The sequence below is a fragment of the Stegostoma tigrinum genome, chromosome 7 (genome assembly GCF_030684315.1).
Source record: "Stegostoma tigrinum isolate sSteTig4 chromosome 7, sSteTig4.hap1, whole genome shotgun sequence".
Lineage (NCBI taxonomy): Eukaryota > Metazoa > Chordata > Chondrichthyes > Orectolobiformes > Stegostomatidae > Stegostoma > Stegostoma tigrinum.
The window spans coordinates 52,817,845-52,835,336 of NC_081360.1; the positions used below are offsets into that span (position 1 = coordinate 52,817,845).

Sequence of the window (17,492 nt, forward strand, 5' to 3'; positions counted from 1 at the left end):
TATTAGCTTAATTGGAATCATAAATTTGATTTTGATAGATTTCAGAGAGAACAATGATATCACTAATGCGTACAACAGAACTATATTTTGAACAAATCCAAATATCGGTTTTTAACAAAAACTTACCTCAGTGTTTAATGTAATAACAACAGTTAAACTATTTGGTTTACACCAAGCAGGTCTTACCATGAGGAGCAAAATTGAAGTCTACTTACATCAAAAAAGGCTCCTGCATGCTCTAAGATTAGCTGGCTTGAGTCAGGTTTGTTTTTGCAGTATGAGACATACATTTGGAATTTGTCTGCCTGTGCAGAAATAAATCAAACAATAAGTTAGATTTTAGTAAAAGAGACTGGGACACCATTAAGGTTTCATGTACATCATGTTGTGATGGAAGATGTCATCCACAATGCTATCAAGCAGCATTGCCTAACAATACCTGTTCCCTGATGCCCATTTTGGATTCTGCCAGGGTCATTCAACTCCTAACCTCAATACAGCCATGGTACAAACATGGACAAAGAGCTGAAATCCAGGCATGTGGTCAGATCTGACTCTGCTTGATGTCAATGCAGCATTTGACTGGGTATGACACCAAGGAGCCCTAACAAAACTGCATTTAATGGGAGCAAGAGGGAGAATGCTACAATAGTTGGAGTCGTACACACTACAAAGGACAATAGTTCTGATTGGTACTGCTGTTCCATCCTGAAGAAGTATCAAACTTGACTTGAAACATTAACTCTGTTTCTCTCTCTACAGATGCTGGAAAACCTGCTGAATTCCTCCAATAATTTTGGTTTTTGTTTCACATGTCCAGCATCCCCAGCATTTTGTTATTATCTATTTTCCTTATTTTGTCATTCTCCACTGCCCGCCCAGGTAGAATAAATCGCCATCTTCATTCCTTTGCTCTTCAACCTCTGCACCAAATGGCTTTTCTTCATCGGGGATTTCAATCTCTGACTCATCTCGTCACGCTTTCTCTCTCCTATAATTACTGCTTTCTTATCCTCCCAGAATCACTTCTGGTCAGTAAACACCACAAGCCATTTAATGGCCAGTTCCTTGAGGTTGCTATCTTTATGTGGTCTTGCTTGTCCTATCACATCAATCACAAAATACACCATATCTGATTATTTACTTGTATCACGTGCATGTCACATGCTCATCCATGCCCCAAACTTACATCTCTCTGCGTTTGCACCTCAACTGAGACAATATTCCAATTTACTTACACTTCCAAAGTTAACTTTCAAAGTTCAAACTGTCTGATCTGTAGCACTTTTCTTACTATAACAATTCTGCAGCTAATATATTATTCAACTTCTACCTCATTAGCACTTTAGATATACTGGTCCTGAATAAAAACTTTACTGTCTCTCACCTGGTCATTCCCCAGTTACAGCCCTCCATTAGGTTCAAGGGATATAAGCTTAACAGGTGATGGTGAGGAACTGGTTTCAGCATCCATTAAACAAACTGGCTAGGCTATATAAGGCCGTGGTTGTCCCTGCTCTTGTCTGTTACTGCTTACTATTCTAGGATCATCTGATAACTCAAAATAACACCCAGTATCTTTTCACAATTACAAATTGTCTTTTTAAAACTCCTCTCATTAACCCCACCACCGTTCAATGACGTGTGAGGAGCTCCTGGATTTCTTTGCAAAGAAATTTGAGACCATGTGAGCAAGTACCTATGTCACGTCCCTCCCTTTTACTAAGCCACTGGGACAAATGTCCTGTAAAGCACTCCTAGCCTCAGCCTTGAAAAGCCCCTTTAAAATGGCTCCTCGTTGATCAAGGTTTTATCCACCCAGTCTGATATCACCACAAAATTACCGTTATGCACTCCTGTGCTGTGCTTCAGTATATCTTAATATGTTAAAAGTACATGTAAGTTGCTATTGTTGAATGATAGAAGATGGACCTCTGCAAATTATTATCTGCTTCACCAGCCAAATCAAACTCAGGATTATTGGGCCGGATTTTGGTTCACTGAGACTAAGTGTGGATTAGATTAGATTCCCTACAGTGTGGAAACAGGCCCTTTGGCCCAACAAGTCGACATCACCCCTCGAAGCATTCAACCCAGACATATCTCCCAATAACCCACACACCCCTGAACACTATGGGCAATTTGGCATGGCCAATCCACCCAACCTGCACATCTTCCGACTGTGGGAGGAAACCCACGCATTCATGAGGAGAATGTGCAAACTCCACACAGACAGTCGCCCGAGGCTGGAATCAAACCTGGGTCCCTGGTGCTATGAGGCTGCAGTGCTAACCACTGAGCCACCATGCCGAGTTGAGTCTAGTAGCGAGAGTTACTACTGCTTGGGAGTGGGTCGGGATTTTCACACACAACTACAGCCTACTCAGCGCATCATATATTTATTGGTGGGTAAGACACCAAATATTATGTTCAGACAAGCAGAAAGGTCTGTCCCCCGTCAAAACCATCTGTGCACCAACCTTCAGGCGCTAGGCATTTGGACAGAACTTCATTCTCTACAATTCAGGAGCCTCATCACTTAATCCCCACTCATCGTCTCCAACTACCCTTGAAGATGTCAGGGAGCAGGCTAAAAGTGGGGCAAGGCAAGTGCTATTCCCTGGGGATGGCAAAAGGAGGCCATCCTGACTGACAATGGCTGTCTGGCAGAGGTCGCTGTCCATGGACAGTTCAAGAAAATCTGGCTCCAGTGCTGCAGGACGATGAATGATTTGCTGTACTCTGTGTACCTCTGTTTACTCAAGCTTCTTACCACTGTGAATGTGAATTAGCATTGTAAGGTTGCCATTATATGATGACCATAACACACACAAGTGGATGCCAGGCATCTTCATTAGATGGCTCATTCGTATATTCCCTCCAGTGTGGAAACAGGCCCTTCAGCCCATCAAGTCCACACCAAGTCTCACAGCATCCCACCCAGACCCACCCTCCTGTGACACACCATTCCACACATCCCTGCACACTACGGGCAATTTAGCATGGCCAATCCACCTAGCCTGCACATCTTTGGACTGTGGGTGGAAACCAGAGCGCCCGGAGGAAACCCACACAGACACAAGGAGAATGTGCAAACTCCACACAGTCAGCCACCTGAAGGCGGAATCGAACCCAGGTTCCTGGTGCTGTGAGGCACCAGTGCGAATCACTGAGCCACTGTTGGCTCCATTGCTCAGCGGCTCATGTGTAATCGATGATAATGGGAACTGCAGATGCTGGAGAATCCAAGATAACAAAGTGTTGAGCTGGATGAACACAGCAGGCCAAGCAGCATCTCAGGAGCACAAAAGCTGACGTTTTGGACCTAGACCCTTCATTAGAGAGCCTCTGATGAAGGGTCTAGGCCCGAAACATTAGCTTTTGTGCACCTGAGATGCTGCTTGGCCTGCTGTGTTCATCCAGCTCCACACTTTGTTATCATGTGTAATCGATGTTTGTCATTTCACTGCAGCCACTATAGTGTTACTACCTCTCACACAGTAACAGGTTCAGGTGTCTCAGAATCTGCTGGATATCTGACTCGTCCTGCCTCCATCGTGACAGGGTTCCAACACCTATGGTAACGCAATATGGAATGACCTCACTCTAGGTACCTCTTCCTCCAAGGGGGGAAAGGGTGGTGTCAGCTGGTGCCCAGTCTGAGGAGGAACCGCAGAAATTTCCTGTCTGGGTACTCCAGAAGTGGTCATGCCCTCCACCTATATGCTACCAGCCAACCTCAACTCTGCTTGGATTCTGGCCAAAGAGGGCACATTTGCATCTGGCAAGCACACATACAGCATATCTGGGCCCCTATAGACACAAATACCCCAAAGTCCAAGGCCAGTGTAGGGCAGGCTCCCCCCACTCCAGCTGCTGACACAGCAACTGCACTTAGACATTGTGTCAGGAAGAGGAAAGAGAATAACGTTTGAGGGTGTACTGATGGTATGAAGCGGTATTTCACTGTAAATAAATTCTTAATGTGTAAATATATGCTCATTCATGATTATCTCTTTGCCTAAGTTTCTGTGTAGCCAAAAGTGCAAACTTTGAGGTACTCAAGCCACTGGTCCTTATCCCTTGAGAGTGTTCTTCGATACTGGGGGCTTTGCAGCTTCCTGCAACTTAGCTCCATCTTTCCAGATGCACAGACGTCACTATTACATCACAAGTATTCGTGAGGCTTAGCCATTTGTCCGAATGAAATTTTCATGAGTGCTCGACTACAGGAGTGTGCTTCACATGATAGTTTAATGCCTGAAGGCTACATGGACTGTTGAACTCACCAGTGTGTTTCACCTTCACACTCAAGAGGCGTGTATGTGTGTGTGTTTGTTTTTTGGTGTTGTCCTTTCTAGGGCCACATATAGCTTTAACTGGCAGGCCCATCGTTCACAGGTAGCAACACTGACTCTCAACCTTTCTATGTTTGGATGCAGCCATTTTCATTTCCATTGCACATATGTGATTTAAAGGTTGATGGAGGGGAAAATGGCCACTCCTCACTTCCAGGCTCCACTTTTTGGTGTAGGCCAACCCTCAAACATCAACATCCCCTTCCTGGTGGCCCCTTCTATTAACCTGATAGGCCTCGCATCTCAAACCCCACCCAACCCATGTAGCCAAGCTTCCTCGCTCCACCGTTAAGTTCCCCAGTTTCTCTCTTGCGGTACCGGCTCCTGATGACCCTCTCTCATCCTGACGTTTAGTCCTCTCACCTCCTTCTGTAACTTGGCAACCCTGAACAATGAGAGACCAGCCCCCTGACTGGAACCTACACAGTTCCTAACCGTGTTCCTGCATCTCTTCAGACTGGCTACACAGGACCCACTAGGCTCTGGCATCTGTCCTTCTTTAATCTCCCCCTGTGGCTACTGGCCTCATCATTCCCTCTCGTGGTATTCCTGCTATTCCCCTTGATCCCAGTCCCAAACAGATCTGAAACCCTTAGCCTTTCACCACCGCCTACTCAACTCATATAATCTCTGCCATGTGGAAACAGGCTGTTCAACCCAACAAGCCCACAGTGACCTCCACAGAGCATCCCAACCAGTCTCACCATTATCCCTATCTCCCTGCATTTTCCATGGCTAATCCACTTAACCTACACATCCTTGGACAGTATAGGTAATTTAGCATGGCCAACTTACCTAATCTGCACATTTTTCGATTGTGGGATGAAACTGGAGGAAACCCATGCAGACATGGGGAGAATGTGCAAACTCCACACAGACAGAAACCCTGGAACTGAACCCAGGTCCCTGGAGCTGTGATGCAGCAATGCTAACCACTGAGCCACCGTGGCATTTACTCCTTATCCCTCCCCAGAACAGCTAATTGCCTTTTGTGTTCCCCATCCTAAAAGTGCAGCTCCTGCCCTTTTTTGTCGCCCTTGCCCCTATCACTGTAACATTATCTTTACATCTCAGTTCCCTCCCTCCATTTCCCAGGGTCCTTCCAGTGCCCTCACAAGCAATCCTTTATGTTCCCTGCCCTACCATCCCTTCCTACCTAATCCACATTTTCTGAGCCATTTTAATGCCTTTCCCTGTCAGATTTGTTTGTGCTTCATAATGTGGCTGCCTCATTTAGGGAGGCTTGATGGCCTGGTGAGGCTTTAGCCCTTATACTATTGGCATTTAACAACTACAAGCTAGACTACTTGTGGCCAAGACTTCTGTTGAGCTGGTTGAACTGATTAGGCTTCATCTCTTACACAGTAAGAGTCTGCACAAAGAAATAGCCTGGTTATGAAGGAGCAAAGTAACTAAAGAAGTTTGTACTCACCAGAGAGTATTCACTGCATTCTAATTAATGCAAGCGAGAGATAAAGAAAATCCCATCTGAAAAGTTCTGAAACATCATCTCAAAATTTTAACTCACTGTTAGAAAACTGATATTTTGTCTTCTGTCTAACTAGGGTTCCCGTCCACCCTCCTAAAAGCTCTGGTTTGAACGGGGAAAATTCCATTCAATTTAAAGTGAAATACTGCAGACGCTGGAAATCTGAAACAAGCACAGAGAATGCTGGAGAATCTCAGCAGGTCTGACAGCATTTGTGGAGAGAGAAAAACAGAGTTAATATTTCGAGTTCAACTATTCTTCAGAACTGATGTAGTCAGGACACAGCTCTTTGTGTTTATTTCAGATTCCACCAATGTTCCAGTACACCTCATCAGCGGAAGTCTGCAATCAATAAACTTCTAAAGTCGTTAATGTAAGTATTTACTCACCCATGTCACAAAACAGTGTCCTACGTCTTCTGGCAGCTGTTCATACTTCTCTAGTTCTTTCAGAAAGATACTGAAAAGGTGAGACAGTTTAAAATATCTGTTAATTACAATGTCCCTCTACATATGTACTCTTCCATCTTTAGCGTCCTTGTGCACTTAATTCTGTTTCATTTCAGAATGTCATTCACATCAGAATTCATAACTTTGACAAAGTAACTTCTCAAGGAAATTATCAAATAAAACTGGGAAGGGGTTCCAAGGCAATGGAACAATCCTGTAGTGTTAATGATTTTATAAATTACAAGTATGGCCTGTTCCTGAAAGTTGAAACATACTAGTCCTATTAGCCATAGACGTGCTGCTAACTTTACTCATTGCACTGTACTGGGACTGCTCCATAATTAGGGAACTAACTGATTGTTAGACCATTAACCTATAATGCCGTTTCTTGGTCGGTCAATTCTCCCATAGCAAGTGACAGTTCAAGAATTCAATCATCTTGAGTCATGACAGACCATAGCCTCAAGTGGGAAGAGAATTCAGTGGGTTAATTGTTACAGGCAGTTTGTGAATTTGCTGATGCAAATACCTGGGCTATGAGTTTTGGCAGACAGCTGAACCACAGCGGGGGAAGTCACAGCCAAGGCCAAAGCTGATGTTTCACAGATCTGTGGATAAACCTCTATCAGGGTGGTTAAGAAAACAAATCCAAGCAACTTTTATTTCAGAATTCGGAGTGCTGAGCATGCTAGAAGTATCTCTTTCAGTGCAGTGCACAGCTAAGCCTTGCTGATTTAACACGCTTTGGGGATCAGCCCCAATATATTTCTGGTCTGTATGGCACTGTTTTCTCTGCTTGCAAATTTGTCATGTCCTAGGGCAAGCCAGGGACATTGGAATGTTTGAGGGCTGCATTGGAATGAATGTTGAACTCAGTTTTACAGAGGAGTGGTTTGTTGATATTTTTAAAGTGTTTCAGAATTCCAATGAATTTTAATGTACACCATATATCTAAGGTGCAATCCAGCTCAAATGTTAACACTAGCCACAGGTCTTCAGGATATTTTGCCCTAATCAAACTTCCTCATTTCACTGGAGAAATTAGGTAACTATAGATCTACTTCTGCCACCCCAGAATGGGGAGTTTTCACTGATCAGTGGGTTACCTACTCTTACTGAAGGTGTAAGATGTTTAAAGCCTTGAAAGACTGTGGCCTGCATTCTACCAATGTCTGAATGGCTGGCCATAGCTGCTGACAGGTTTGTCCTCTATTGCTGATAAGCATGCAACCATTGCTTCTGTAATACATGAAAGTGAGAAAACAAGTGACATAAAAGGTGACATTCAGGGGCCGTGGACAAAAATACTTGAACAGAATCTTAATCACGCCCTTGTCTCCATCATCATCTTCCTTATGATCTGCAATTCATCATTAAAGTCATTTAGAAAGAAATGATCTCCCTTGCTGCCCCCAATCATTATCTCGCTCAAACTCCAATTCTGCAGGAGAGGAGGCATAAAACAAGAGAGGCTGAGTAGACCTCTTAGGATTAGGCCTTCACTCCATAACCCTCGATCCCCTTACCAATCAAAAGTCTAACACTCTCTGTCTTTAATACACTCAATGACTTAGACTCCACAGCCCTCTTTATCAGTCAGTTCCAGATTACCTACCCTCTAGCTGAAGAAATTCTTCCTCAAATCAGTTCTAAATGTCCCTCTGAGGCTGTGCTCTGGAGTCTTAGTCTCTCCTACTAGTGGAAACGTCTTCTCCCATGTCCACTCTATCCAAGCCTCTCAGTATTCTGTAAGTTTTAATCAGATCGCCCCTCATCCTTCTAAATTTCACCGAACACAGCCCAGGGTCCTCAACTTGTTCTCAGGTGACACGCCCTTCATCCCTGGGATCATTCTTACAAACCTGCTCTAGATTTCCTCCAACACAAGAATATCCTTTCTTAAATGTGAGACCCAAAACTGCTCACAATATTCCATACGAACATTTTGACCAGAACTTTATACAGTTTCGGCAATACATCTCTGCTGTTGTATTCTAGCCTTCTTGAAATGAATACTTACATTGCATTTGCATTCCTAAGCGCCAACTAAATCTGTACATTAACCTTAAAAGAATCCTGAATCAGGTCTCAGATTTCTGAAGCCTTTCTGCATTTAGAAAATAGTCTTTGTCTCTATTCTTCCTCACAATTTTCCACATTGTATTCCACCTGCCACTTCTTTGCCACACTCTTCTAGCTTGTAGAAGTCCTTCTGCAGCCTTCCTGCTTCCTCAACACTATCTGTCCCTCTACCTATCTTTGTGTCAACTGCAAACCGAGCTATAATGACATCAATTCCTTCGTCCAGTTGGTTAATGTACATTGGGGCAATCCCTCAGGTCTTTGATGTTCATAAGCATTGTGCATGTGCCGCACTGAAAGTGTCACTGTGAGAACTGAACAGTTTATCTTCTCTCTGTTCTTTTATATTCTCAGTGAATCTCTGACAAAGCCAGTACTTGTTGCCTAATTTTAGCAAACAAATACTTGCTCGACAGCCTCACTGTATGGGCAAAGAACCAATGGATTTTGGTAACAATTAGACAACTTCAAGGGCACTTTTTTTAACTGTTACAATTTATTTATTAATTCTTTTAAAACTGATCTCAGATTCACAAACTGACACAGTGATATTGGAACTCTCATTCTTTAGACTATTTTTCCATGCCTCTGATTTACTAGTTGAGCAAAGTATTCAGAAGTGTTTGCAGGTTTGTCTTATTAACACATTGTCTTTGTATTTTCTACATTTCTCATTCCCTACTCACTTGTCTCTCTCTGTTACTTAACTTGAAGATATTCTTTAAAAAGGCCACCAGTGACCTAACACGCAACTATGTGCCATTCATGACTTACTTGTTATGAAATTCATAGATCTCCTGGATATTTCCAAATATGATATGTTCCTTGTTAATAATACCAGGGGGAATCTCTTCCACTCCACAGGTCATTTCCCAAAAGTAGGTCTGAAATTTAATGATTGGGAAGAAGACTCCATGAGTGAGTGGATAGTATGCGGTGAGCTTCTTTCTCACAATTCTCGCACAACCTGACACAATACTCAGTTTAAGCAATTCAGGTCTTTGGACGTCAGTGACACTCTGCTGCAGCGTCTTTTGACTGTATGTTTCTATGATTTTTAAATACATGTTCAGTTCTTAAATATGTTGTAACACTTCCTTTATTCACACAATGTTTAGTGTATTTTAAAATCTTTATAAAAAGAGCTGCTTGCAATCATACATGAAGTAGCCCTTCATTTGAGATGAAATGATTTTAAATCACATTATCCAGAACATTTTGGAGATGCATTGCTGCAGCCAAACAATGCAACATTCACTGTTTAGTTACTTTCTTTTTGTTATGAATCATAAACAGTGGTTATAAAATTCAGCTGAACCATCTAAGAAAGGTTTTCCTGAAGTAGGAAAGAAAAATGGGAAAGAAAGTGATCTTGCATCACTTTGTTCAAGAACAGCATGGAAAAAAACCAGAATCCATCTGCTTGCTTAACATTCCTTTCTAGGAATGTTTAATGGCGTGGAAGCAGCGGAACCTAATAAAATGGGCTTGTAGTAAGTTATCAAAGGACAGCCAGAAACCGTTCGTTCGAGTTTTTGTCATGACTTGGAAATACAAGGTGGAAAAAGGATGTTTACGCTGGTTCCATGTTGTATTTCTTCTCAATTTATACATTTGCTTCCATTTTCAGATGTCAGTTTTCAAAGAAAAACTAAGAAGCATTAATTATTTTGGAAAATACATTCACCTTAAACATTGAACAACAATAAAGAAACTCAAGTGATGATTATATTCATCAGGTTTTCAAACAGTAACTCTAAGTGTCCCAAAGGAGTAGTTTAATTGTGAATTTCCAAATTGCTTCTGTCTTCAATGGTTCTTTGGAAAGTTCTAAAATCTACCTCTGATTTATCACTCCACCATCAAATGAAATAAGGAGATGAATGTAGACAGAAGCAAAATACTGCAGATGCTACACAGACTGTGTCACAGTCCAGTGTCTGTGGAAAGGAAAATAGTCCACTAGCGATATCTTATTGAAGTGCTGAGTCTAACCAGCCAGCTGAAGAGCTGATGGGAGATCCACACAATGTCTTCTACTGGGCAAGGCCTGCCCAGTATGTCATAGAGAGGTGACCAGTAGCTGTTTGCTGGCCTGAGACTGGGCGTTGGGGGTGGGGGAGATGAGAGGAAGCGGAATCAGAGTCTATCAGCTCTGGAATCCAGCAGCGTTGTCGGTGTCAGAAGGGCACCCAAAATCGCTGAGGAACAGGGTAGAAGGTAGAACAAGGCAGTTTCAGAGATGGGGCCACTGCGAAAGGGGAGCAGGTGGATCAGAAGACATGACAAGTGTAGGGGAATCTCAGCAACCACTCCCCTGTCCAATTGCTAGTCCCTCAATCAGAAACAGATTACTTTTGATCAACAGGTCAAATTCCATCCTGGTTGACAAGGTGTCTATGCAATTTTACCTGTTGGACATGCAGCATGGCAACCCACCTGATTGCAGCTGATTACTCACAGCAGTGGCTAGTGTTACCTGTCAGCGATCCATAATCGGCCACCTAAAGGTCTCAATTGGGAGTGAAGTAGGAAGCTTGACATTGGACATTCCCATCCAGAACTGGAGCATAGTGGATATAGGAAGGTGGCAGGTGGTCAGGGATGGCACCAATCATAATAAAATTACATTCCTGGCGTCAAACTACCATCACTGAGAGTATGAGATTCCAGCCAATATTTAACATTGGTGATCTTCCATCAGATTAGAAGGAGTTTTTAAGCCAGTAGAAGGTGGTAGGGGCATCAAGAAAATTTAGGGTGGTAGGTGGGTGGTATTTCTTAATGAAAAACAGTAAAAGATTTCAATGGATTCAACAAAGAAGCTGTATTTGGTTTTGGAGATAGTAGGAACTGCCGATGCTGGAGAGTCTGAGATAACAAGGTGTAGAGCAGGATGAACACAGCAGGCCAAGCAGCATCAGAGGAGCAGGAAGGCTGGTGTTTTGGGTCGAGACCCTTCCTCAGAAAATTTTCATCCAGCTCTACACCTTGTTATCTTGTATTTGGTTTTCATAGGATTTCCAGATCAGGGTGAAGAGCTGTGGGCAGTATACAGTATGAAGGGATATAGGAAAAAAAAGGTCAACCAAAAGAAGTAAGTACATGATTGGTTTAGATGGACAGGAACTAGTTACCAATGTTTTTGGATCCAGTCATGAACATTGATCATACTGTCTGGCTCTAAATCAGATTCTAGTTTCTGAAGAAATTCCTGGACTTGGGAACAAATTTCCCTAAAGGTTTAAAACCAGCCCTAAAAATTGCTTGTGAGTTGCTTAAGTAGTTCAGGGATCCATCAACTGCTCTTTTAAGCATCTTTCAACATTTAGCAATGAGCATTTTCTGTTTGACATTATTATGGAGTTCTACTTCTTACAGAGCCAAACTTACACAGTGTCTGTCTCACATCATGTATTTCCAATTGGATACTCATTGGTGCTATCATCAATTTTCAATTATCAAGAAGCAGAAAGTTCATTCTAAATGATGTACCTTTAACTCAGAGCACATTACTATGTTATTCATGAAGAAATTTGCTGACAATTTGAACGGAAGCGACAACCACAGGATTGAACATACGTTAGGCAGTCTTATAAGGCAGAAAAGAAGCAAATTGCATACCTCAAGACATTCATGTAAATCCCTAACATATGCTTTTTCAGTCTGGAGAAGTTCAGCCATTATAAACCTGGATAAGAAACAAGACAAGATGTTCTGCTCATATTATATTTAAAATGGCGCACTTCTAGAGAATACAACAAATATTAACATAGCTTTTCTAACCAAATAAAGATTTGGCCAGGAAACAGGAAAATGATTGTTGCATACTAATTGCAAACCTAAGTATTGATCCTTGCTTCATTGAAATGTCTTCTGGGAAAGGCAACTGGGAAATCTTACATGAAGCAATACAACCTGCCTCTAAAGCACAAGCCACAGTTGTAACACATTTTTACAAGTTAATAAGAAGAGTCCTCCTGATCTTCTCAAAATTTGGTGGCCTACTCACCATGGGGTTGCAGCTATCACTCCCTTCAAATATTCCAGATTCAATCAAGAATCTTGGCACAAATTCTCACAGCTGATTAACACAGATGGTAGGGACTGCCGATGCTGGAGAATCTGAGATAATAGTGTGTAGCTGGATGAACACAGCAGGCCAAGCAGCATCAGACGAGCGGGCGAGTTGACGTTTCAGGTCAAGACCCTTCTTCAGAAAAAGCTGATTACAGCTGGTTTGCCATTCATAAGGTTATTTTTGCCTAAAACACGGGCCCACTCAACAGCAGAGATCAACACACTTGCTGATTTCCATGTAAAGATGAAGTTTTTGTTTTTAAAAACTTATTTTTTATAATATTGGTTACTTTATAAGATTAAATTGCTACCTCAGGAATTATCTCTTTGATTAGAGTTTTTACTTGGGTGCCCTGGTATTTTTGGCACAATTCAACAGAAATCAATATAACCAGTGCAAATGATTCAAGAAAACTTTTAAATTGAAAATCAGCTATTCAAGTAACTTGAGATTTTACAATCTTTTGGTGGTTTAAAATAAACCATGCTCAACACCCGGGTTTGATTCCAGCCTCGGGTAACTGTCTGTGCGGAGTTTGCACATTCTCCCCGTGTCTGCGTGGGTTCCCTCCGGGTGCTCTGGTTTCCTCCCACAGTCGGAAGATGTGCAGGTTAGGTGGATCGGCCATGCTAAATTGCCCGTAGTGTTCAGGGATGTGTGGGTTATAGGGGGATTGGATGCTCCAAGGGGCAGTGTGGACTTATTGGGCCGAAGGGCTTGTTTCCACACTGTAGGGAATCTAATCTAAAAAACTTATCAACCTATATTACTGGCACCAGCTCAAGATTAATTAATAACTGTTGCAAGGTTCCAATAGTTGTGCTCATTTGCAGACATTTGAAGAGGCTGTTTTGAATGTATTATCATTAATAAGGACACTATGAAATGTTTTGACTTTGATTCCCTATTGAGATTTACAGTCTGTAGGAATATCACTAGAGAATGAGTCTGTCTCTATTTTTAGAATCACGTTCAGTAATTTAAAACTGGGTTACTCACAGATAGCGGTGTGATGCTGTGACTAAACGTGCTTACATTTTAACTGTATTAATCAAACTGCACACATCACTTTTAAATATATCAACATATAAGTTTTAAAGTTTTAAAATTTTAAAGTTTAAGTTTTTGCACACTGTTGCATTTCAAAACACTGATTTCATCAATTCATGGCAAGTTTTATGCTTGATGAAACACAGATGAATTTATATTGAAAATCAAGGAAAAAGACTTGTGTACATCTGCGCACTATTTGTAGGCCAGACCAAGTAAAGATGGCAATTTCCTTCCCTAAAGGACATTAGTGAACCAGATGGGTCTTTCTGATAATCAACAATGGATTCATGATCATCATTAGCCTCTTAATTCCACATTTTCATTGAATGCAAATTCTGTCATCTGCCATGGTGGGATTTGAACCCAATCTCTGGATTAATAGTGCAGCAATAATACCACTAGGGTGTCACTTCCCCTATAAATATGATTACATGAAACTGACCAGAAAATCAAAATACTGCCAAGGAATCTTTAAAGAATCAGAGAATTTTTACACTACAGAAGGCAGCCATTCAGCCATGTCATTTTTATTCACTCTCGGCAGCAGCATTCAACACTGAGGCTATCCCTCAGAACTTTTTACACTGTTCACTTTCAGATAATAATTCATTTTCCAATCGAATGGCCCGTAGACCTGTCTGTACCACTTTCTCGGAAATGCTTCCAGACTTAACAATGCATGAAAAGGTTTTTCCTTATGTCAGCATTGCTTCTTTTTGTCAATTACTTGAAAGTGGTACAGCCCTGTTCATGATCCTTCTATCAATCTGGGTGGGATGCTCCAAGGGGCGGTGTGGACTTGTTGGGCTGAAGGGCCTGTTCCACACTGTAGGGAATCTAATCTAATCTAATGTGAACATTTTTCCCAATCTATTCTATCCAGGGCCTTCATTATTTTGAATAACTTTATCAAATCTACATCCACTGGAGATATGTAATTGGGCATCTGTTCAACATCTGACACGTTTACAATCTAGCATTCCTTCTTCACAGGAGCGACAGCTCAGGTTTTTATGTGGTCTCTGAAATGGAACCTGAACCTACAGCCTTCACACCTAAAGGCAAGAATGTCATTGGCCACGTCTGCGTCCTCTGAGGCAGACTGTGAACATTAAACTTTGAGTTTATGGGAAAAAGACTGATAATGAGTCACATTTGAGTGGGAACTAGATAATTGTAATTACAGTTCTGTTAAGAAGAAATAAATAATTTAAGATTTGCATAGTTTTACTGATGCCGAAGGCAAAAACAATTGATTTTGCAAAGCAATCAAGCAAAGCATTCCAGAGATTCCAGCAATGGGTGTAAACACTCCAACTTTGACATATCAGCGCAGAACGACACGGTCTGTCGCAATTTTTTAAAACAGAAAATAAAAGTAACAAAGACACAGGTTGCGGTAAAGCCACGCCAATTCCTTCTAATTGACAATTCCTGGTCACATTAATAAATTTTCAGTTTCTGTAAACAATAGCAGTTTGTTTTGGAAGCCTGATGAAAGTAGTCCTGAGATAATAAAAGTAACAACTAACAGTACCGTAGAATGCAGAATTTAAGCATAGTCATAAAAGACCTGAAGGAGAACTTCTATTGTTAAATAAATAGACAGATTAAACTGTTCCTAGGCTATCACATTGAAATGGACTACTGGCAGTCAAAGAGTACTGCATTCTGTTGCTCACATGACAAGTAACTGAATCACAACTCAGCAGTGAATTCACTTTCTACTCCAATTTGTATTCTTGTTGTACAACTACCAGAGCCGAGATATGGCAGGCATTATTGCACTACTAATCAATAAGCTCAACACTTACTTTCTTTCGGAAGATTGTCAACATTTTGTGCTTGCTCCTGTCTGTTTTCCTATACAGTCAAAACAATTGGTTGTTTAATCTACAACTGTTTGTTCCGTCAAATCCTTGAACCTGGTCACAAATTGATGCAAGTCAATTCAAATGTTACTGTGTGATTTAACAGATGAGTCATATTTTGCAAGAAGGAAACTGCAATAAAACAAACCAACTCTGTCCGTTGCAGTTTACATTTTATCTTGAGGATTCAGTACTTAAAATTAATCTGCAGTGTAAGTTTATTATCATTATAATAACATTTCTTTCTATCACTTAGAATGAGTTGGTCAATTTTGTGAATGATAAAGTGACAATTATTTGTTTCCTTGTCGGTTAAGTCGATAAGTGATTGGCTCAAAAACCTAAATTTCTTTGGAAAATGTTGGATAGTTCTGGTATGCATTGACATGTCAGGTACACTGCATGCACACTCAAGCAAAAGCACATGCTTGGCTGAATTTTTAAGCCGAGGTTGAAGTCCCAGTGCCCGGGTTGTAAGTAAGATGTGGCCTTGCTCCAGTGGGAGGTGAGATGTGGGTAAGGGTTGAGGGCCATGGAAATGGAGACAGGTTGGGAGACACTGAACAGGACCCTGGTGTGGAATGTTATCTATGGCAGTCAATCAAAAGCCTGCCACCAGGGCTACTAACCAACTGAAGACAGCAGCCTGCCCCCTAGAACTGCTGGCCCACTCAGACGGCTGGCAGTTCAGTGCTGACACATCCAGAAATGGTCATTGCCAAGGTTCAGTTCAAGCATTAGAATGCCTCAATGCTGAGGTGCTCTTGAAGAGTAAGGAGTTTCTTTTGTGGAAGTAGGGGCCTGGAGTGGGGTTTACCCAGTGGTCTCCCCACATAGTGTCAGGTCTTTCTGACTCAGGTAAAATTACCATCACGACAAAGAGTAGCTGTTCAGTGGACCCTTCAGTGGCTCAACTGATGGGGCCTGTGTTGCTTGGGTACCTGCTCTGGCAATATGTCCTTGCAGATAGAAAATAGGGGATTTCTATATTCCTACCCCAAGCATAATCATAGAATCCCTACAATGTGGAAGCAGATCATTTGGCCCATCAAGTCCACACCACCCCTCCGAAGAGCATCCCACCCAGACCCAACCCCCATCCTATCACTGCATTTCCCACCCTAGATATTATGGGAAACTTAGCATAGCCAATCCACCTAACCTGCATATCTTTGGACTGTGGGAGGACACCCAAGCAGACACAGGGAGAATGTGCAAACTCCACACAGATAGTTGCCCAAGGGTGGAATCGAAGCCAGGTCCCTAGTGCTGACAGACAGCAGTGCTAACCACTGAGCCACTGTGCCTGTTGAGCTGTCCTGCCTCCCTGCCATCTCCAAAGGGTTGGGGAAATTCAAATCAATGGTTCTGAGATATGCCAGTCATAGGATCACAATTGCAAACTCCGCTGTTCTAAAAGTTCTGCTATTCAAGTGAGAATAGCATCTGACTAAACATGACCTCTTGATAAGAGGGGTTAGTACACTAGTAAAACTTGTGAAAATGCACATGCTTTGAAAATATATAAATTTTATCTGAAATATTAAGAATGACAAAAGTGATTAGCAAAATTGCTTCAGTCGCGCGACTAAGGAATTATTCTGTAATCTAACTTTTCATAGTTTCAAACTAGAAAATCTTTTCTTCCAACAACTCAATCATGAAACCTCTACATTGAGTTCATGAAATCATTCTCATGTATATTATGGTGACAGGCCAAACATAAACAGAAGAGAAAAAGAGAATGGTGAGCAGGATAAGACTACACTAAAGTAAAATGTGACCAATTAGAAGGCATCCTTGCATCATAGACTATAGTGTGAAGATACTTTCTAATTGGTCATACTTTACTTTAGTGTAGTCTTATCCTGCTCACCATTCTTGTTCTCTCTTTTTCTCTCTTCTTTTTATGTTTGGCCTGTCACCATATTATATATACAGCAAACAGAGTCAACATAGATTTATGAAAGGAAAATCATGATAGATCAGTGCATTAGCGTTTTTTGACAATGCAACTAGGGGAATAAATATGTGGGAACCAGCGAATGTGGTAAGTTTGGAATAAGCCCCACGCAGGAAGCAGGTAAACACATGGGATTGTGGGCAGTA

The 17,492-nt window shown here is 41.7% G+C and overlaps 1 protein-coding gene across 1 annotated transcript in view; it reads right to left on the reverse strand.

Annotated features, from left to right (window-relative positions):
- Positions 1–17,492, reverse strand: part of kalrna (kalirin RhoGEF kinase a) — a 693,809-nt gene that overhangs the window by 239,401 nt on the left and 436,916 nt on the right. Inside the window, exons 24-27 of the mRNA XM_059647272.1 lie at positions 12,003–12,069; positions 9,153–9,262; positions 6,237–6,306; positions 216–305 (exon numbers count right to left, since the gene is read on the reverse strand). Coding sequence (XP_059503255.1) covers positions 216–305; positions 6,237–6,306; positions 9,153–9,262; positions 12,003–12,069 — 337 coding nt within the window. The remainder of the gene's footprint in view (positions 1–215; positions 306–6,236; positions 6,307–9,152; positions 9,263–12,002; positions 12,070–17,492) is intronic.